General features: G+C 43.4%; 1 protein-coding gene across 8 annotated transcripts in view; it reads left to right on the top strand.

The window, feature by feature from the left end:
• LOC118391007 (peripheral-type benzodiazepine receptor-associated protein 1-like) overlaps positions 1-22,589 on the top strand; it is a 172,902-nt gene that overhangs the window by 7,359 nt on the left and 142,954 nt on the right. Inside the window, exon 1 of one of the 8 annotated variants that reach the window (XM_035781908.2) lies at positions 11,093-11,433. The exons of the other annotated variants lie outside the window; for them this stretch is intronic. Coding sequence (XP_035637801.1) covers positions 11,134-11,433 — 300 coding nt within the window. The 5' untranslated portion in view covers positions 11,093-11,133. Of the gene's footprint in view, positions 1-11,092; positions 11,434-22,589 lie in introns of those variants that run through there. 8 annotated transcript variants of the gene reach the window in all.

The raw sequence follows: 22,589 nt of genomic DNA, 5'->3' as shown, positions 1-22,589 counted from the left end.
CTTCTTCCATTTAAGAATGATGGAGTCCACTGTGTTCTTGGGGACCAACCTCATGGCTTGGTTTTTGCTCCGACATGCACTGTCAACTGTGGGACCTTATATAGACAGGTGTGTGCCTTTCCAAATCATGTCCAATCAATTTAATTTACCACAGGTGGACTCCAATCAAGTTGTAGAAACATCTCAAGGATGTTCAATGGAAATGGGATGCACTTGAGCTCAATTTTGAGTGACATAGCAAAGGTTCTGAATATTTATGTAAATAAGGTATTTCTTGTTTTTATTTTTAATACATTTGCAAAAATTTCATCCTCCCTATACACCATAACTAAGTCAAAAGATTGGACACATTTACTTATGACTTTTCTACATTGTAGAATAATAGTGAAGATGTCAACTCTGAAATTACACATGGAATCATGTAGTAACCAAAAGTGTTAAACAAATCAAAATATATTTTAGACTCTTCAAAGTAGCCACCCTTTTCCTTGACAGCTTTGCACACTCTTGGCACTCTCAACCAGTTTAACCTGGAATGCTTTCTCAACGGACTTGAAGGAGTTCCCACATATGCTGAGCACTTGTTGGCTGGTTTTCCTACATCACACCTGCTCCTCCATGCTTCATGGTGGGAACCACACATGCAGAGATTATCCGTTCACCTACTCTGCATCTTACAAAGACACAGTGGTTAGAACCCAAAATCTCAAATTTGGACTCATCAGACCAAAGGACTGATTTACACCGTTCCAATGTCTATTGCGCATGTTTCTTGGCCCAAGGAAGTATCTTATTCTAATTGGTGTCCTTTAGTAGTGGTTTCTTTGCAGCAATTCGACCATGAAGGCCTGATTTCACGCAGTCTCCTCTGAACAGTTCATGTTGAGATGTGTCTTAATTTCTGAGGCTGGTAACTCTAATGAATTTATCCTCTGCAGCAGAGGTAACTCTGGATCTTTCTTTCCTGTGGTGCTCCTCATTAGAGCCAGTTTCATCAAGAAGCTTCAAATGTGCCTTATTGACCGACCTTTATGCCTTAAAGTAATGATAGACTGTAATTTCTCTTTGCTTATTTGAGCTGTTCTTGCCATAATATTTGGTAAAAGACCATGTTCTGTATACCACCCCTACCTTGTCACAACACAACTGATTGGATCAAACATATTAAGAGGGAAAGAAATTCCATAAAGTAACTTTGAACAAGGCACACCTCTTAATTGAAATGCATTCAAAATTACTACCTCATGAAGCTGGTTGAGAGTGCCAATATTGTGCAAAGCTGTCAAGGCAAAGGGTGGCTACTTCACTATTATTCTACAATTTAGTAAAAATAAAGAAAAACCCTTAGTAAAAATAAAGAAAAACCCTTGAATTAGTAGGTCAAATCAAATCAAATCAAATTTTATTTGTCACATACACATGGTTAGCAGATGTTAAATGCGAGTGTAGCGAAATGCTTGTGCTTCTAGTTCCGACAATGCAGTGATAACCAACAAGTAATCTAACTAACAATTCCAAAACTACTGTCTTATACACAGTGTAAGGGGATAAGGAACATGTACATAAGGATATATGAATGAGTGATGGTACAGAGCAGCATACAGTAGATGGTATCGAGTACAGTATATACATATGAGATGAGTGTGTAAACAAAGTGGCATAGTTAAAGTGGCTAGTGATACATATGTTACATAAGGATGCAGTCGATGATGTAGAGTACAGTATATACATATGCATATGAGATGAATAATGTAGGGTAAGTAACATTATATAAGGTAGCATTGTTTAAAGTGGCTAGTGATATATTTACATAATTTCCCATCAATTCCCATTATTAAAATGGCTGGAGTTGGGTCAGTGTCAATGACAGTGTGTTGGCAGCAGCCACTCAATGTTAGTGGTGGCTGTTTAACAGTCTGATGGCCTTGAGATAGAAGCTGTTTTTCAGTCTCTCGGTCCCAGCTTTGATGCACCTGTACTGACCTCGCCTTCTGGATGATAGCGGGGTGAACAGGCAGTGGTTCGGGTGGTTGATGTCCTTGATGATCTTTATGGCCTTCCTGTAACAACGGGTGGTGTAGGTGTCCTGGAGGGCAGGTAGTTTGCCCCGGTGATGCGTTGTGCAGTCCTCACTACCCTCTGGAGAGCCTTACGGTTGAGGGCGGAGCAGTTGCCGTACCAGGCGGTGATACAGCCCGCCAGGATGCTCTCGATTGTGCATCTGTAGAAGTTTGTGAGTGCTTTTGGTGACAAGCCGAATTTCTTCAGCCTCCTGAGGTTGAATAGGCGCTGCTGCGCCTTCTTCACGACGCTGTCAGTGTGAGTGGACCAATTCAGTTTGTCTGTGATGTGTATGCCGAGGAACTTAAAACTAGCTACCCTCTCCACTACTGTTCCATCGATGTGGATAGGGGGGTGTTCCCTCTGCTGTTTCCTGAAGTCCACAATCATCTCCTTAGTTTTGTTGACGTTGAGTGTGAGGTTATTTTCCTGACACCACACTCCGAGGTGTGTCCAAACTGTTGACTGGTACTGTACAATGAACAAAAATATAAACTCAACATGTATAGTATTGGTTTCATGAGCTGAAATAAGATCCCTGAAATGTTCTATATGCACAAAAAGCTTATTTCTCAATGTTGCACATATTTATTTACTTCCCTGTTGGTAAGCATTTCTCCTTCGCCATTATAATCCATCCACCTGACAGATATCGCATATCAAAAAGCTGATTAAACAGCATCATTACACCTTGTGCTGGGGACAATAAAAGGCCACTCTAAAATGTGCTGTTTTATCACACAACGCAATGCCACAGATGTCTCAAGTTTTGAGGGAATGTTTAATTGACAATGTCCACCAGAGCTGTTGCCATATAATTGAATGTTCATTTCTCTACCGTCTGAGACCAGCCACCCGGACAGCTGGAGAAACTGTGGGTGTGCATAACCAAAGAATTTCTGCACAAATTGTCAGAAACCGTTGTAACCGACTTCAGTGGGCAAATGCTCACCTTTGATGGCTACTGGCACGCTGGAGAAGTGTGCTCTTCACGGATTAATCCCCATTTCAACTGTGCCAGATAGATGGCAGACAGCGTGTATGGCGTTGTGTGGGGAGCGAGCAGGTTGCTGATGGTACGGGCAGTCATAAGCTACGGACAACGCACACAATTGCATATCGATTGCAATTTGAATGCACAGAGATACCATGACAAGATCCTGAAGCCCATTGTCGTGCCATTCATCTGACGCCATCACATGTTTCAGCATGATAATGCACAGCCCCATGTGACAAGGATCTGTGTACAGTTCCTGGAAGCTTAAAATGTCCCAGTTCCATAGCTTGCATGCTCACCAGACATGTCACCCATTGAGCATGTTTGGGATGCTCTGGATCACCATGTACGGCGTGTTCCAGTTCCTATCCATATCCAGTAACTTCACACAGCCATTGAAGGATGGGATAGCATTCCCCAGGCCACAATCGACAACCTGATCAACTCAAGGTGAAGAGGCGACTCCGGGATGCTGGCCATCTAGGCAGATGCAAAGAAAAGCCACATCTCAGACTGGCCAATAAAAGATTAAGATGGGCTAAATAACAGACATTGGACAGAGGAACTCTGCCTAAAAGGCCAGCATCCCAGAGTCGCCTCTTCACTGTTGACGTTGAGACTGGTGTTTTGTGGGTACTATTTAATGAAGCTGCCAGTTGAGGACTTGTGAGACGTCTGTTTCTCAAACTAGACGCTCTACTGTACTTGTCCTCTTGCTCAGTTGTGCACCGGGGCCTCCCACTCTTTCTATTCTGGTTAGAGCCAGTTCGCGCTTTTCTGTGAATGGGAGTAGTACACAGCATTGTACAAGATCTTCAGTTTCTTGGCAATTTCTCGCATGGAATAGCCTTCATTTCTCAGAACAAGAATAGACTGAGTTTCAGAAGAAAGTACTTTATTTCAGGCCATTTTGAGCCTGTAATCGAACCCACACATTCTGATGCTCCAGATACTCAACTTTTGTTTATATTTTATTTCGCCTATTTAATTAATTACTTAAATTATACAATGTGATTTTTCTGGATTTTTGTTTTAGATTCCGTCTCTCACAGTTGAAGTGTACCTATGATAACAATTACAGACCTCTACATGCTTTGTAAGTAGGAAACACTGCCGATTTTTGCAGGCGAGCACATGGAAGGCTGTGCGGCCCCCCAAAGAAATGCCACCCCACACCATGACTGACCCACCGCCAAACCGGTCATGCTGGAGGATGTTGCTGGCAGGAGAACGTTCTCCACTGCGTCTCCAGACTGTCACGTCTGTCAAATGCTCAGTGTGAACCTGCTTTCATCTGTGAAGAGCACAGGGCGACAGTGGCGAATTTGCCAATCTTGGTGTTCTCTGGCAAACGCCAAACATCCTGCACGGTGTTGGGCTGTGAGCACAACCCCCACCTGTGGACGTCGGGACCTCATACCACCATCATGGAGTCTGTTTCTGACCGTTTGAGCAGACTCATTCACATTTGTGGCCTGCTGGTGGTCATTTTGCAGGGCTCTGGCAGTGCTCCTCCTTGCACAAAGGCGGAGGTAGCGGTCCTGCTGCTGGGTTGTTGCCCTCCTACGGCCTCCTCCACGTCTCCTGATGTACTGGCCTGTCTCCTTGTAGCGCCTCCATGCTCTGGACACTACGCTGACAGACACAGCAAACCTTCTTGCCACAGCTCGCATTGATGTGCCATCTTGGATGAGCTGCACTACCTGAGCCACTTGTGTGGGTTGTAGACTCCGTCTCATGCTACCACTAGAGTGAAAGCACCACCAGCATTCAAAAGTGACCAAAACATCAGCCAGGAAGCATAGGAACTGAGAAGTGGTCTGGTCACCACCTGCAGAACCACTCCTTTATTGGGGGTGTCTAGCTAATTGCCTATAATTTCCACCTGTTGTCTATTCCATTTGTGGAACAGCATGTGAAATGTATTGTCAATCAGTGTTGCTTCCTAAGTGGACAGTTTGATTTCACAGAAGTGTGATTGACTTGGAGTTACATTGTGTTTAAGTGTTCCCTTTATTTTTTTGAGTAGTGTACATGTTCTCCCCTCTGTATATGCATAGAGAATAGAGTCGGCCTGAGAATTGAACCCTGTGGCACCCCCATAGACTGCCAGAGTTCCTGACAACAAGCCCTCCGATTTGACACACTGAACTCTATCTGAGAAGTAGTTGGTGAACCAGGCGAGGCAGTCATTTGAGAAACCAAGGTTATTGAGTCTTCCAATAAGAATGTGGTGATTGACCGAGTCGAAAGCCTTAGCCAGGTTGATGAAGACAGCTGCACAGTACTGTCTTTTATCGATGGCGGTTATGCTATCGTTTAGGACCTTGAGCGTGGCTGAGGTGCATCATTTACCAGATCTGAAACCAGATTGCATAGTGGAGAAGGTACGGTGAGATTCGAAATGGTCGGTAATCTGTTAACTTTGCTTTCAAAGATTTTAGAAAGGCAGGGCAGGATGGTTATAGCTCTATAGCAGTTTGGGTCTAGTGTGTCTTCCCCCTTTCGAAGAGGGGGGTGACCGCGGAAGCTTTCCAATCTTTGGAGATCTCGGGAGATATGAAAGAGGTTGAACAGGCTAGTAATAAGGGTTGCAACAATTTCGTTGAATCATTTTTGGAAAGATAGGGTCCAGATTCTCTAGCCCAGCTGATTTGTAGGGATCCAGATTTTGCTGATGGCCGGGGTAGGGGTAGCCAGGTGGAAAGCATGACCAGCCGTAGAAAAATGCTTATTGGTATTATCGTAGATTTATCGGTGGTGACTGTTTCCTAGCCTCAATGCAGTGGGCAACTGGGAGGAGGTGCTCTTATTCTCCATGGACTTTACAGTGTCCTGAAATTTTTAGGAATTGGTGCTACAGGATGCAAATTTCTGTTTGAAAAAAAATTAGCCTTAGGAAAGCTAAGTTACTCTGTATATTGGTTCCTGACTTTCCTAAAAAGTTGCATATTGCGGGGGCTATTCGATGCTAATGCAGAACGCCACAGGATGTTTTTGTACTGTGAACCAAGTGCTATATCTGTTCTTAGTTCTACATTTTCTGAATGGGGCATGCTTATTTAAAATGGTGAGGAAAGCACTTTGAAAGAGCATCCTCTACTGACCGGATGAGGTCAATATCCTTCCAGGATACCCGGGCCAGGTCGATTAGAAAGGCCTGCTCGCTGAAGTGTTTAAGGGAGCGTTTGACAGTGATGAGGGGTGGTTTACGGACGCAGGCAATGAGGCAGTGATCGCTGAGATCTTGGTTAAAGACTGCAGAGGTGTTTTTAGAGGGCAAGTTGGTTATGATTATTTATGGCACATGGTTACAGATTTAGGGTTTTACCTAGTAGGTTCCTTGATCATTTGTGTGAGATTGAGGGCATCTAGTTTAGATTGTAGGATGGCCGGGGTGTTAAGCATATCCCAGTTTAGGTCACCTAACAGTACGAACTCTGAAGAGTTCGGGGCAATCAATTCACATATGGTGTCCAGGGCACAGCTAGGGCTTGATGTGGGGTCTATAACAAGTGGCAACGGTGAGAGACTTATTTCTGGAAAGGTTTGATTTTTAAAAGTAGAAGCTTGAATTGTTTGGGCCCAGACTTGGATAGTCTAACAAAACTCTGCAGACTATCTCTGCAGTAGCTTGCAACTCCGCCCCCTTTGGTAGTTCTATTTTGTCGGGAAATGTTGTGGTTGGGGATGCAAATTTCAGAATCTTTGGTGCCCTTCCTAAGCCATGCTTCAGACATGGCTACGACATCAGGGTTGGCGGAGTGTGCTAAAGCAGTGAATAAAACAAACTTAGGGAGGAGGCTTCTGATAACTTGTAATGGCTGCAATCCGGATATCGGGATCGATATGACAACTACCAGTGAAAATGGAGTTCCTCTGTGGAGATGGGAGAACCTTCCACCAATCAGGCTATTATAGTAGAGTGGCCAGATGGATGTCACTCCTCAGTAAAAGGCACTTGACAGCCCACTTGAAGTTTGCCAAAAGGCACCTAAAGCACTCTGACCATGAGGAACAAGATTCTCTGGTCTGATGAAACCAAGATTGTACTCGCCTGGAGGAAACCTGGCACCATCCCTACAGTGAAGCGTGTTGGCAGCATGATGCTGTGGGGATGTTTTTCAGAGGCAGTGAATAGGGGACTAGTCAGGATTGAGGGAAATATTTAACAGAGCAAAGTACAGAGAGATCCTTGATGAAAACCTGCTCCAAAGCACTCAGGACCTCCGACTGGGGTGAAGGTTCACCTTCCAACATAAAAAATAAGCACACAGCCAAGACAATGCAGGAGTGGCTTCGGGACAACTCTCTGAATGTCCTTGAGTGGCCTAGCCAGACCTCTTCAGCGACGATCCACATCCAACCTGATAGAGCTTGAGAAAATAATGGGGAAAAACTCCCCAAATACAGGTGTGCCAAGCTTGTAGCATCATACCCAAGAAGACCAAGGCTGTACTGAGTAAAGGTTCTGGATACTTATGGAAATGTGCTTTGTCATTATGGGGTATTGTGTGTAGATTGATTAGAGGGGAAAAAACGATTTAATCCATTTTAGAATAAGGCTGTAACGTAACAAAATGTGGGAAAAGTCTAGGGGAATGAATACTTTCGAAATGCACTTTTAGATGTCTCATGGAAGGGTGGGATATGCAAAAGGGGTAAAATTTGAGAACGTTTATCTCTTGAATGTTTTGGAATTTGGGTCCAAAAAGTCACTTTCTGAGCACTTCTACAATGGGCAAATATGTATGGAAGGTTTCGTTAAAATCAAAAGGGGCGCTGTCAAAAACGGATTGAAATCAAAATGATTTTCCCAGTTGTCTTGCACGTTTGCTCTTTTTCTCTGGCTGTTGTTTTCCTATCAGTGCTCCCCGCCCCCAGTCGGGTTTCAATTAAAGATTGAAAGAGGTCTGACGCAGAGCGGGTGGGAGATTGGGGCTGTATGAGAGGAGAGCATGTCAGGGTTGGTTCAATTCATTGCCAAGGTCACGCTCACTCCAGGGCCGTGTAATTAAAGTTTTAACTGATGAGAAAATGGGGTGAAATGCAGTGAGAAGGAAAGGGTGCATCTGCTCTGTCTTTGTCTGGAGAGGGATGCTCTCTTGCTCTCCCTTTAGGTGCTATAGGCCAAGGAATTCACTTTCCATTTTCTTGGAGAGGCGATTAGTTATGACATGCAATAAACATGTCTCCTACAGTATTTGTTGTTTGCTAAATAATTTCAATCATTCCTCCTGGCAATGTGCCTCAGGCCCTGCAATGGTCATGACCAGGATGTACAGAATGAAGCAGAGAAATCCTTGTCTGCATGACACACCTCTTATCCTCCTGAGGGATTTAGGCTACCAGGGTTGGTGGAGCATGGTGTGAGGATCTGTGGAAGGAGTGATAAAGCATTCTGTTTAATTGAAATAGTGACCGGAGTCTTAAACTTGGCTTCAGACAGGTCGACAGGTTGCCATTTTCATTTTGATTACTCTGTCAGGTGCCCATAAATAGATCAGCTTTAATGGGATGACGCGCTTACTCACCCTCCCTAATAGTGGAGAGATACACGTGCAAACCCATGCTGCTGTGTATTATTACTACACCTCTAAATGCATAGATTCTCCAGCCAGCCAAGCTCCAATCTGTCTGATCCAGCTAGCAAGAGCAGCTAAAAGTGATGCATACACTATCTATTACAGTGCTGAATTTCCCCTTTTATAGCTTCTGTTATTATAGCACAGACCAGAATACATGATCAGTCACTTTGGAAGGAAGGCTCTTATTTTAAGGGAGATTCTAATTCCTGTGGCTGGAATATATGCCCAGCCTTGCCTCAAAATAAAGTGTAGATATCCAGGAGAGGGTCGAATTAAGCAGCAATTAGCTAATACATTATTGACTTACTAATAAGCTAAATTAAAAAACAAGACAAATATTGCACCCTAAATTCAAAACTACTTTGTACGAGGCTACAGCAATGTTATGTTTATAAGCTGGTTGGCTACACCACTATTCCAATGTTTTTTGTTGTTGACATATTTGGAGATGTTATTGGTAGATAATCTCTTTACGTGCACTCTAAACGTGCCAACCCTATGGCATGCTGTGTAAACCAGTGGAATCAATCCTTAATGGGGTGATTTGTTCTGTGGTCACGTCTCCTTGTTTGAGTTGCTTGGGATGGGAGAGTGTGTAACTCAATGTGGTGAAAGACCTGATATTGCTTCACCATCATTCAGTTAGAAATCCCAATCTGGAAGGAGTCATTTCCTCATCATGGAATGAGATTCATATTCATTGGATGGCCACTGCAGCATTTACAACTCTCCCCTTTGTCTCGTTACAACTATAGTACATAAGTCAGTCAGCAGGTTGCTGCCTGCTATAAACCAGGACAGGGTTTTCGCTTCAGCAGCTCACCCCAATTTGTCTGGACTATTGACTGTATGGTTATGGTTAGTTCATGCTTTATGGTTAGTTCATGCTTGGCTATGAGTCTGCCTAGGTTTGTGTTCATCTCCCTGGGAGTACTCTCTCTCTCCCTCTGTTTGCACGATTGAGAAGCAATTAGTAGAGTAGCTGAATGGTCTGACTCTCAGCTTCGATAGGTATGAATCTCAGCCAGCTGAGCTGCAGGATCATATTGTCGCAAGACACCTGAGTGTGACGGTGACGCTGTGTGTATGTTGGTATTTGTGTGTGTGCACAGTATGCCATCGCTCTGCCTTCAGCCAGCCTTCCTGTGTAGCAGTGTGTGTGCCTCCTCTTCGACAATCAATAGGCAAGCAACATCATTCCAGCGTCATCTCCGTGGAAACCAACTCGAGCTGCAGTTGTGATTGGCCCCCTCCCAGAGGCTGTCTTGATGTGATAGGAGGATAGAATCCCTTTCTTCCCACCCCCTCCTCCTGAACACAAACGCACACAGTCACAGTTTGTTTTTCCCCTTCATTTGGTCATCATCTTCCTTCACCTTAATGTTGTTAAATGGGAAACGGGAATTAGACAGTTCATTGAGCCTCGTTGTTTTTAGCAGCAGCGTCAACAAGGAGACCGGCACAGCTGGAGACCACTTGCATCTCAGCCAGCAGAGCAGGAGAGCGAGGACTGGAGAGGAGGTTGGACCTGTTAGTTAAACCAGTCATTTTCACTTGATCTTGTTTGCCTTCATACACACTATACCAGCAGTAATTCTTCTGTGTTGTCGTCACAGAGAGCCAGAGTCAAGCTCATCTTCTAAGCGACGTACGTACTGCTAATTACTAGGCTTTCCTTTCCTGTTCCCATTTGTGGAAGAGCAACAATGACCGATCCATCCCTCTGTGGAGTAAGGAGGAGTGGGGAGGCAGCCTCCCTCAGTCAACCTAGCAAGTAGGACCCGGAATCAATCTGCACGCTTCACTATTCTAATCAAATAGGATCACGGGGAAGTACATGCGTGATCATTGCATAATTTCTACTGCAAATGCTTCATTGTTTGGTGTCTGTGCATGGACGTAAGAAGTGTTTGTCGTGAATACACAATATCCTGCAGTATTTGAAGACTGTTTTTTTTGTGAGAGACGTCATTTGAGGGCATTTTTCCAGCCCCCCCTAAAAGTTCAAATTTTAAAGGAGCAGCTCTCTGGATTTTTGTCTTGAGCTGGTTTTCTCTTGGATATGTTGTATGGAATATTTGATAAAAGGAACACAACGAGGAAGCCTACCACTTAGTGCTATTTCTGTCACCGTGAAGCTACATTAACAAACTTATGAGGTGGCTGTGTTCTGTTACTGATGAGCCTGGTAATTACATCACTGAGCTTACTGATCTTATCGTGTCGGTGTCGGACACTTAAACTCACCTCAGACCAAGTTACTACACCCACCCCACCCCTTTTATTAACTTACTGAAGATCGAGGAAGAGAAAGAAGGGGACAGGAGGGTGTCAGGGTAAAAAACCTGATTATCCTTGGTAGCGGCTAATCCATGATCCCCCCCAGCAGTGAATGACAAGATTGTGTCGCCCTTGCCCCCCCCTGTTGGGCCTATTGATTTCTGCTGCCAATGCACTGCCGCTGCCTGCTTGTGACAGTAGAGAGTGATGTATGACCTGTGCACCAGGACTGAGCAGCCACCGGAACCTGAACCGGAGCAGCCTGCATCTGCAGTGGATACAGACATGGAAAGGAGAAGTCGTGGAGAGGCTGAGGCCCCAGGACAGCAGAACAGGGAGAGGGATACTACGACAGAGGAGCAGCAGTATACTACTTCTACCAATGGTGACTTAATGGACGAGGCAAATCTAGACCGTGCCACTGTGACACCCACAGCATTGCTGGGCAAGAGGCATCACTCACTCTATGAGGACCTCAATGGCTGCGAGGTGGAAAGGTTTTGCAAGGTAAGTCCTGGACTAGAGTATGTTGTGATGGTTTACCTGTAACCCATCTCTACCTTTTTTTTAAATCCCTAAAATAGTTACAATTCCTCCAGAAAAGATACACTGCACCTGTAGGACCCCCTAGAGTTTTGCGGTACCGCTGCAAAGTATTGGCTGTTGCATGCATGGATGGTCTGTCAATTAGATTGAACTGCTAATCTGACGCAGGTTTCCTGCAGTTTGAAATGGGCCAGTTCTCTCACAACTCTGCATAGGACCTTACAAGAGTATGTTGTCAGCTAAGCCTATATGTTTAGGTTGTCAATGAACATCCTGATCTAATCTTGCTTGAATGCCAGTCTGACTGCAAGTATGACTCAGGTTAGCTGTAGGTTTTCTTCCTGTTTTATCTGGGTCAGTGCTATCGTAGGCAGCTCTGTTTTAGGTTGTCTGTCAATGAATGAACTGCCAGTTTGGTCTGAAGCAGGTTTTGCTGTAGGATCAGGGCTGGGTAATATATTGTGAATGATGGTATGGATCCACATACCGGTATGGATTTTTACAGTACTGTCTAAGGTATTTTTATACAGTGTTTAAAAAGAGTATAACTTCTACGATTTGGACTACTTCACCAAAGATATTTATAACTAACCCAAGATCGTTTACAGTGGGTGAAAATGAAGCATTATGGTCAGAACAAGCAAGGAGGTGGGCAAAACCAAGCATGAGCTAGCAAGATCCTATTGGCGCATTGTAGTATGGATTTGCATATTTCCGTTAGGGAATGCCTCCTTAAGTGTGCACAATCTCAATTCGACCTTGCAGTCCTGCTAAACAACAAAACAAATGTAAAACTTTGGCAAAGCGTCAAGTCTTCAAAATGTAGTGCACTATAATCGTGACAGATTATTGTAGCTTTGGTAACTGAAACATTTGAGATCAGATGTTTCATTGATGAAAACATTTGCAGAATATCGGCCCAGTTTCACTCAGTTCCATCCTCTACCACTACCCGTGACAAGACTTCCTCTCACTACCATAGTTGGTGATGAGAAAACGTTCTAAACGGATGCTTCAGCTTTAGCCCCTGTGACGTGTCAGGGTAACCCTATCTGTCTGTGACTTCACTGTTAGTTTTATACTAGTTTGTTTGAGAATAAAACCATTGGAATGGAGGTAGCCTATTAAAATCACTTACAGTTTAAGTCGGAAGTTTACAAATACCTTAGCCAAATACATTTTAACTCAGTTTTTCACAATTCTTGACATTTAATCCTAGTAAAGATCACTTTATTTTAAGAATGCGAAATGTCATAATAATAGTAGAGAGAATGATTTATTTCAGCTTGTATTTCTTTCACGTTCCCAGTGGGTCAGAAGTTTACATACACTCAATTAGTATTTGGTAGTATTGCCTTTAAATGGTTTAACTTGGGTCAAACGTAGGTTGAATTTTGGCCCATTCCTCCTGACAGAGCTGGTGTAACTGAGTTTGTCGGCCAGGTAGGCCTCCTTGCTTGCACACACTTTTTCAGTTCTGCCCACAAATGTTTTATAGGATTGAGGTCAAGGCTTTGTGATGGCCACGCCAATACCTTGACTTTGTTGTCCTTAAGCCATTTTGCCACAAATTTGGAAGTATGCTTTGGGTCATTGTCCATTTGGAAGACCCATTTGTGACCAAGCTTTCACTTCCTCACTGATGTCTTGAGATGTTGCTTCAATATATCCACATAATTTTCTTTCCTCATGATGCCATCTATTTTGTGAAGTGCACCAGTCCCTCCTGCAGCAAAGCACCCCCACAAAATGGTGCTGCCACCCCCATGCTTCACGGTTGGGATGGTGTTCTTCGGCTTGCTAGCATCCCCCTTTTCCCACCAAACATAACGATGGTCATTATGGCCGAACAGTTCTATTTTCGTTTCATCAGACCAGGGGACATTACTCCAAAAAGTTTGATCTTTGTCCCAATGTGCAGTTGCAAACCGTAGTCTGGCTTTTTTAAGGCTTCTTCCTTTCTGAGTGGCCTTTCAGGTTATGTCGATATTTATGACTCGTTTTACTGTGGATATAGATACTTTTGTACCTGTTTCCCCCAGCATCTTCACAAGGTCCTTTGCTGGCTGCTGTTCTGGGATTGATTTGCACTTTTTTCACCAAAGTACGTTCGTCTCTAGGAGACAAAACGCGTCTCCTTCCTGAGCGGTATGATGGTCCCATGGTGTTTATACTTGCATACTATTGTTTGTACAGGTGAACGTGGTACCTTCAGGTGTTTGGAAATTGCTCCCAAGGATGAACCAGACTTGAGATCTACAATTATTTTTCTGAGGTCTTGGCTGATTTCTTTTGATTTTCCCATGATGTCAAGCAAAGAGGCACTGAGTTTGAAGGTAGGCATTGACATACATCCACAGGTACACCTCCAATTGACTCAAATGATGTCAATTAGCCTATCAGAAGCTTCTAAAGGTATGACATAATTTTCTGTTATTTTCCAAGCGTTTTAAAGGCACAGTCAACTTAGTGTATGTACACTTCTGACTCACTGGAATTGTGAAACAGTGAATTATAATTGAAATAATCTGTCTAAACAATTGTTGGGAAAATGACTTGTCATTTGCAAAGTTGATGCCCTAACCGACTTGCCAAAACTATAGTTGGTTAAAAATACATTTGTGGAGTGATTGAAAGACTAGTTTTGATGACTCCAACCTAAGTGTATGTAAACTTCTGACTTCAGCTGTAGAATGAATTTGTTGCCATCCTAAGGTCATGCACTACTCATAAAACACGAAGAAAGAACCTTTCTTGTTCAGAAACAAACTGTCTCATACTGCCATACCGTCCCAAAAAATGTATACTTAGCAAGAGAGTTGACCTCAACCCATATTTAACACTGCTACAGGCTTCCATTGAAGGTCAATAAGGGGACGTTTGGAACCCAGAAGAACTCTCTCATAATTGGCCTCTACTCGCAGCAAGTTGACTGTTACTAGTAGGGTGAGTGACATGGTGATGTCATGGTGGTCAGTTGTATTAAAAACGGTGTACGTTATTTATATTGAACCTTTATTTAACTAGGCAAGTCGGTTAAGAACAAAGTAAAATAATAATATGACACTCTTGCCAAACCCTCCCCTAACCCGGATGATGCTGTGCCAATTGTGCACCGCCCAATGGGACTCCCGATTACGGCTGGTTGTGATACAACCCAGGATTGAACCAGGGTCTGTAGGGACGCCTCTGGCATTGAGATGCAGTACCTTAGACTGCTCTGCCATTCGGGACATCAAGGATTGTTATGCACACATACACTCAGTCTAGACACACTAAATGTTTTCTTGTATTGTGCGTGTCACCTTTCTGTGTCCCAACATTTCTGAATATGTACTAATAGGTTATTAGCGTAGAAAGAGCTTGGATTCTGGTTATGATTGGATTCTGGGGTTAGCAGTAACTGACAAAACATGAGAAAATAACTAGGCTCTTTCCAAGCATCAGTAGCCTGTTTTCACATAGAACTGAATTGCTGTTGGTGTTTTTTTTATTGAACTGTAGTGTACTAGATGACAATTGCATTTTATGTGGAGAGATTTAATGGGTAGCTTACATGGTTTTGATCAAACACAAATCACTTGGTGATTTATTTAGGGAAGGATGGGGCAGAGATAGGTGGAGGGATGGATAGTGGGATGGAGGGAGAGTTTGAAGAGCAGAAGAGAGCGTCTTCCATGTGAGTTCCCCTGAGACGGTCTGTTTTGATGAGCAGAATATGAAGCTAGCTTTCGTGTGTGGCAGTCGTGAGGTAGGACAATCCCCCGCCCGCCTCAGCTTGACCCCACTATGACATCTCTCTTCTCCCTCCCAAATATCTGCTGAGAGGAACAGAAGCACTCCGTCTTCCTGCAAAGGGAGTGAAACCAGACTACTCAGCTTTTGGAGGAACATTCATATTTAAAAGCCCATTGTACAAGTACATCAGGTTAGCTTTTTCTTTTTAAAATCAGTTTTTCGTGTTGGGATTTTCTGAGTATTTCAGAGCTAAAAAATTCTGTCAATGGGATGTCTGTCAGGCTCTCTCAGGATGCTGGCCACTGGCCTCTCTGCCGTTGCTTATCCTCGTAAACAAAGCAATTAAGTCTCAATAGAAAACAAATATACTGCACCACACACACGCAGACACACACGTGACGTGGTAGATGAATGGCCATCTGGCCACAGGAGCTGAGAGGGAGGGAGCATTTAAATGATGCATTAGCAATTATCTGATGGACCTTTCAGCCCAGTGGGGGGTGATCCCCAAGTATTGTTAAGATGGGAGGTTCTGTCAGTTTTTTTAGCGATTACTATTTATTTTCTGGTTACATGTGGTGCAGAGTGGGCAACCTAGTGCGTGTCCTTATTCCCCTTTACCATTTCCAGCCTTGTGTGTAGTGCGCGGCGTGTGACATTATAGCCCCCAACCCCCACCCAGCTGTTACAGCAGCCTATTATTCAGGAGGAGTGTGTAGAAAAGGAAGGAGTCTATTGTGTGAGGTGATGCTGTCGTTCCTTTGGATTGCCAATAAACCTCTGGGCTTTGATCAAATGTATAGACAGTATAGAATGTCACCTTCTTATTTGAATAATAATGATGCGTGCGAAGGGTACAGAGGTATAAATCCCCCCCCCAAAGGCTAACCTCCCGTGTTATTGGTAATGGTGAGAAGTTAGAATGTCTTGGGGTGTATGATCTTAGTGCCTCTATTCATGATTTTCTGTTATCATGGTAGCATCCACATTATTGTAGAAGTGATCAGAATCCTATTCTATTCTTATTTAAAATAAAAGGGACTCCAAAATGACATAATACATGATTTACCATTAATTTCTATTAAGCACATCTGAAACGCATCCAAAACAAACTGCAAATGCATCCAACAAGTTTGTAGTCACAAGCTTGATGTAGCACTCATCATTGCGTGCTAGGAATATGGGATCAAATAGTAAACGACTTTAGCAAACACAGATGTGAATGTTTTTCCAAATACTTATGCCACCTTCCAGTAATGGGACTAGATATAGAAAGTGCTTACATTTCTAAATGGCAAAACAGATATATTTTAGAAAATACCCTCAAATAAAAGGTGACATTCTGTACTGTCGCCTCAAATGAAACATTTGATCTCAATTCAAATGCTGGAGTATAGAGCCAAATTCTAATTTTTAGCTTCACTGTCCAAATAAATATGTATATCGGCTGCTGTTTTACGGGCTCCTAACCAACTGTGCTATTTGTTTTTCTTTTTCCCATTGTAACTTATTTTGTACATAAAGTTGCTGCTGCTCATCTCTTATGACCTGAAAAGAGCTTCTGGACATCGTAACATCGATTAACTCACCTTGAACTGGACTAAGATTTTTTTTCTGGTGCGCAATGTCTAATATTAAAGAAGTCACAAGGTATTGCTTGCCTAAGGTAGAGTACCTCATGATAAGCTGTAGACCACACCATCTACCAAGAGTTCTCATCTATTATTCATAGCCATCTATTTACCACCACAAACCGATGCTGGCACTAAGACCGCACTCAACAGGCTGTATAAGGCCATAAGCAAACAAGAAAATGCTAATCCAGAAGCGGCACTCCTAGTGGCGGGGACTTTAATGCAGGCAAACTTAAATCCATTTGACCTAATTTCTACCAGCATGTCACATGTGCAACCCAGAGGGGGGGAAAAAAACTCTAGACCACCTTTACTCCACACACAGAGACGTATACAAAGCTCTCCCTTTCCTTCCATTTGGCAAATCTGACCATAATTCTATCCCCCTGATTCCTGCTTACAAGCAAAAACTCGAGCAGGAAGTAACCGTGACTTGCTCAATATGGAAGTGGTCAGATGCCGCAAATGCTTACGCTACAGGAATGTTTTGCTAATACAGACTTTTCCGTGATTCATCCAATGGCATTGAGGTGTATACCACAAGTCACCGTCTTCAACAACAAGTGCATTGACGACGACGTCCCCACAGTGGCCGTACGTACATATCCCATCCAGAAGCCATGGATTACAGGCAACATTTGCACCGAGCTAAAGGCTAGAGCTGCTAGCTTTCAAGGAGCGGGACACTAATCCGGACGCTTATAAGAAATCACGCTATGCCCTCAGACGAACCATCAAACAAGCAAAGCATCAATACAGGACTAAGATTGAATCCTATTACACTGGCTCTGACGCTGGTCGCATGTGGCAGGGCTTGCAAACTACTACGGACCACAAGGGAAACCCAGTGACGTGAGCCTACCAGATGAGCTAAATGCCTTTTATGCTCACTTCGAGGCAAGCAACACTGAAGCATGCATGCGAGCACCAGCTGTTCCCGGACAACTGTGTGATTACGCTCTCCCTTGGTCGATGTGAGCCAGACCTTTTAAACAGGTCAACATTCACAAGGTCGCAGGGCCAGGCGGATTACCAGAACGTGTACTCGGAGCATGCTCAGACCAACTGGCAAGGAGCTTCACTGACATTTTCAACCTCTCACTGACCGTGTCCGTAATACCTACATGTTTGAAGCAGACCACCGTAGTCCCTGTGCCCAATAATGCGACGGTAACCTGCCTAAATGACTACCGCCCGGTGGAACTCATGTCGGTAGCCATGAAGTGCTTTGAAAGGCTGGTCATGGCTCACGTCAACACTATCATCGCGGATACCCGAGACCCACTCCAATTAGTATACTGCCCCAATAGATCCACAGAAGACGCAATCTCAATCGCACTCCACACTGCCCCTTCCCACCTGGTCAAAAGGAGAACCTATGTGAGAATGCTATTCATTGACGACAGCTCAGCGTTCAACACCACTAATGCCCTCAAAGATTATCACTAGGCTAAGGGCCATGGGACTAAACAACTCCCTCTGCAACTCGATCCTGGACTTCCTGACGGGCCGGCCCCAGGTGGCAAGGGTAGGCAACACAAAACAAATTCAAATGGCTCTTCTGTGAAGTCGTGACTTGCGACATACACCTAGTTTCTTGAAACGGGTCATGTATACAGTACTAGTCAAAAATTTGCACTCACCTACTCATTCCAGGGATTATTTTCTACTTTGTGGAGAATTCCAAAAGAGTGCAATGTCATCAAGGCAAAGGGTGTCTACTTTGAAGAATCTCAAATCTAACATTTTGATTTGTATAACGCTTTTTTGGTCACCAGATGATTCCATATGTGTCATTTCATAGTTTTGATGTCTTCACTGTTATTCTACATTGTAGAAAATAGTTAACCTCTTGGTCCTACCTGGCACGCAGGCGTCCCATCTAGAGCTCTGGAAATGCAAATGCGCTACGCTAAATGCTAATAGTATTAGTTAAAACTCAAACATTCATTAAAATACACATGCAGGGTATTGAATTAAAGCTACACTCGTTGTGAATCCAGGCAACAAGTCAGATTTTTAAAATGCTTTTCGGCGAAAGCATGAAGCTATTATCTGATAGCATGTAACACCCCAAAAGACCCGCAGGGGACGTAAACAAAATAATTAGCATAGTCGTCGCTACACAAACCGCACAAATAAAATATAAAACATTCATTACCTTTGACCATCTTCTTTGTTGGCACTCCTAGATGTCCCATAATCACTATTGGGTCTTTTTTTCGATTAAATCGGTCCATTTATAGCCTAGATATCGATCTATGAAGACTGTGATAAACGGAAAAAAATAGCGTTTCATAACGTAACGTCATTTTTTTTTAATTCAAAAAGTCGACGATAAACTTTCACAAAACACTTCAAAATACTTTTGTAATGCAACTTTAGGTATTAGTACACGTTAATAAGCGATAAAATTCATCAGGAGGCAATGTCAATTCTATAGGTGTCTGTTTCGAAAAAATGTCTTGGAGAGAGCTCGACCAAAACATCCGGTCGGTTAGACCAAGAATCAATTGCGAATCAAATGACAAGACTCTAGACAACGTGTGGAAGCTGTAGGCACTGCAACCTCGGCCTCATTTAATTCGATTCACTTTGAACAATTCCTTGAAGTCGCGGATGGATATTTATTTCCATTTTCAGTGATCAGATATTCCTGCACTTTTCGATGAAACGCACGTTCTGTTATAGTCACAGCCGTGATTTAACCAGTTTTATAAACGTCTGAGTGTTTTCTATCCACACATGCTAATCATATGCATATACTATATTCCTGGCCTGAGTAGCAGGGCGCTGAAATGTTGCGCGATTTTTAACAGAATGTTCGAAAAAGTAGAGGGTCGACTTAACAGGTTAGATAAAGAAAAACCCTTGAAAGAGTAAGAGTTGAAAGAGTTAAAACATTTGACTGGTACTGTAAATCTGAAGAAAAAATAAATAAATAGTTTTGCTTTGTGTGTAGGTTGAGGGGAAAAAAACAACAATTTAATGAATTTTAGAATAAGTCTGTAACGTAACAAAATGTGGAAAAAGTTAAGGGTTCTGAGAACTCTCCGAATGACCCCCCCCCCTCCCCTTTTATTTTTACACTGCTGCTACTCACTGTTTATTTTCTATGCATATCACTTTACCCCTTCCTACGTGTACGAATTACCTCCACTAACCTGTATCGTAGCACAATGAATCGGTACAGGTCCCCCTGTGTATAGCTTCTTTATTGTTATGTAATTTTGTTACTTTTTACAGATTTTCCCCCCCCCCATTTAGTTTATTTAGTAAACATTTTCTTAACTATTTTTCTTGAACCGTATTGTTGATTAAGGGCTTGTTAGTAAGCATTTCACGGTTAGGTCTACAGTATTCGGCTTATGTGACAAATACAATTTTATTTGAAGTAGGGGAGTGTACATTTCCTTATTCCCTGTAGAGTAGACCAAGCATACAGGGAAATTAATGCATTAATCTTGACGATTTATTTGCTCCAATATGTGTATCATCGGTTTGTGTATTTATTTTTATGGCCATGCACAATGACAGAATTACAATGTGAAAGTGTTTTTGTTGCGCAATAGAACGTTCTAGCTCCATATCCCAGTCAGCTAAATGTGTCCTGCCTGCCTGCTTCAAAAGCTTTTCGCATTGCTGTAGGGCACTATTCATGATTCATAGTCTCTCACTGTAGCCAAATGTGTCTCCCTTCTCAATCCTGAATCCTTTTAGAGGGTTTGGTATATTATTTTTTTAGTTTTTTTCCCCACACAGCCAGGCACAGATGCTAGACCTAACGCCTTTGTGTTTTGTATTGTATCAGTAACGGTTTGAACTGTATAAGTCAGGGTGATGTGGTCATGGTAAAGATTTAAAATCCGCAGAGCACTTAAATTTGGTCTCAAATTGCTATTGTTTGCCACTGCTGGCCACTTTTTATGATATGCTTTGAAGAGCAGTTTTAGGGGATGTGTTTAACATGGTGGGGCTATGAGGCTGTTTGATGAAACGCCTGAGGGAGAGGCTAGGGGATAGGTGACTATATAAGCCCCCCAGTGCGGTTTCCTGAGCCCCCCCCCCACCACACAAGAACACACATGCACACCCCTCCTTCTCACCCACTGTGTTCATCAAACAGAATTAATCAGTCTCATATTCTGAAGAATAATCTTGTTTAAAAAAAAAATCCTGTCCTTCATCTCGCTGTCTCAATCTAATTCATCCCCCTTCCATTTTGCAACTTTCTGACTCCACAGGAGATTGTCTGTCAGTCTTAGTGACACTATAGGTGGTTGGTGTTGGTGTTAGTCTGGTGTGACCTGTGGCTGGATAGATGTCAGAGCAGACCTTCCTTGGTGGTCTAAACTCAAAGCAACTGTCTTGATGCCAAATTACATTTCTACTTTTGAGCATCAACCCATCAAGCACAAGGTGTATTGAGCTGAGGTCATCACTCGATCAATGGCTTTCCACTGGCTGGGTCACGGTTCTGGGTTTTCCATGTGAACACAATGAATCATGTTATCTGATTAGCTGTCCATCTCATCTAGGCCGTGATGCCTCAGTTACAGCTCAGGCCCACAGAAAATAATGAGTAGAGGAATGGATGTTGGATTGGTTTGGCAGTGTTTCACAGAGCCTGTTTTATTGATCTGACTCAATCACTGCCTAGTGCTCTGCTGCTCGCTTTGGCTGAAAAGTTTTAAATTGAAAAGAGTCAAATCAAAGTTTGTCACGTGCGCCGAATACAACAGGTGTAGAACTTACAGGCTCTAACCAATAGTGCAAAAAAGGTATTAGGTGAACAATACGTAGGTAAAGAAATAAGTCGGGTTGATTGAGGTAGTATGTACATGTAGATATGGTTAAAGTGACGATGCATATTTGATGAACAGAGTAGCAGTAGCGTAAAAGGGGGTGGTGGGTGGGACACAGCAATTTAGCCAATGTGCGGGAGCACTGGTTGGTCGGCCCAATTGAGGTAGCATGTACATAGTTAAAGTGACTATGCATATATGATAAACCGAGAGTAGCCGCAGCGTAAAAAGAGGGGTTTGGGGGGGTGGGGGCACAATGCAAATACTCCGGGTAGCCATTTGATTATGGCTTGGTTGTAAAAACTGTTGAGAAGTCCTAGACTTGGCGCTCCGGTACCGCTTGCCATGCGGTAGTAGAGAGTACAGTCTATGACTGGGGTCTTTTTAACAATTTAGGGCCTGGTGTAGAGGTCCTGGATGGCAGGCAGCTTAGCCCTAGTGATGTACTGGGCCGTATGCACTACCCTTTGAGGCCGAGCAATTGCCGCACCAGGCAGTGATGTAACCAGTCAGGATGCTCTCGATGTTGCAGCTGTAGAACCTTTTGAGGATCTCAGGACCCATGCCAAATCTTTTTAGTTTCCTGAGGGGGAATAGGCTTTGTCGTGCCCTCTTCACGGCTGTCTTGGTGTGTTTGGACCATTCTAGTTTATTGGTGATGTGGACACCAAGGAACTTGAAGCTCTCAACCTGCTCCACTACAGCCCCGTTGATGAGAATGGGAGCGTGCTCGGTCCTCCTTTTCCTGTAGTCCACAATCATCTCCTTAGTCTTGGTCACGTTGAGGGATAGGTTGTTATTCTGGCACCACCCGGCCAGGTCTCTGACCTCCACCCTATAGGCTGTCTTGTTATTGTCGGTGATCAGGCCTACTACTGTTGTCGTCTGCAAACTTAATGATGGGTGTTGGAGTTGTGCCTGGCCATGCAGTCGTGAGTGA

The sequence above is a fragment of the Oncorhynchus keta genome, chromosome 12 (assembly GCF_023373465.1).
Source record: "Oncorhynchus keta strain PuntledgeMale-10-30-2019 chromosome 12, Oket_V2, whole genome shotgun sequence".
NCBI classification, from domain to species: domain Eukaryota; kingdom Metazoa; phylum Chordata; class Actinopteri; order Salmoniformes; family Salmonidae; genus Oncorhynchus; species Oncorhynchus keta.
The sequence above is the reverse complement of the archived record's forward strand: the minus strand, read 5'-3'. Positions and strand labels throughout refer to the sequence as shown.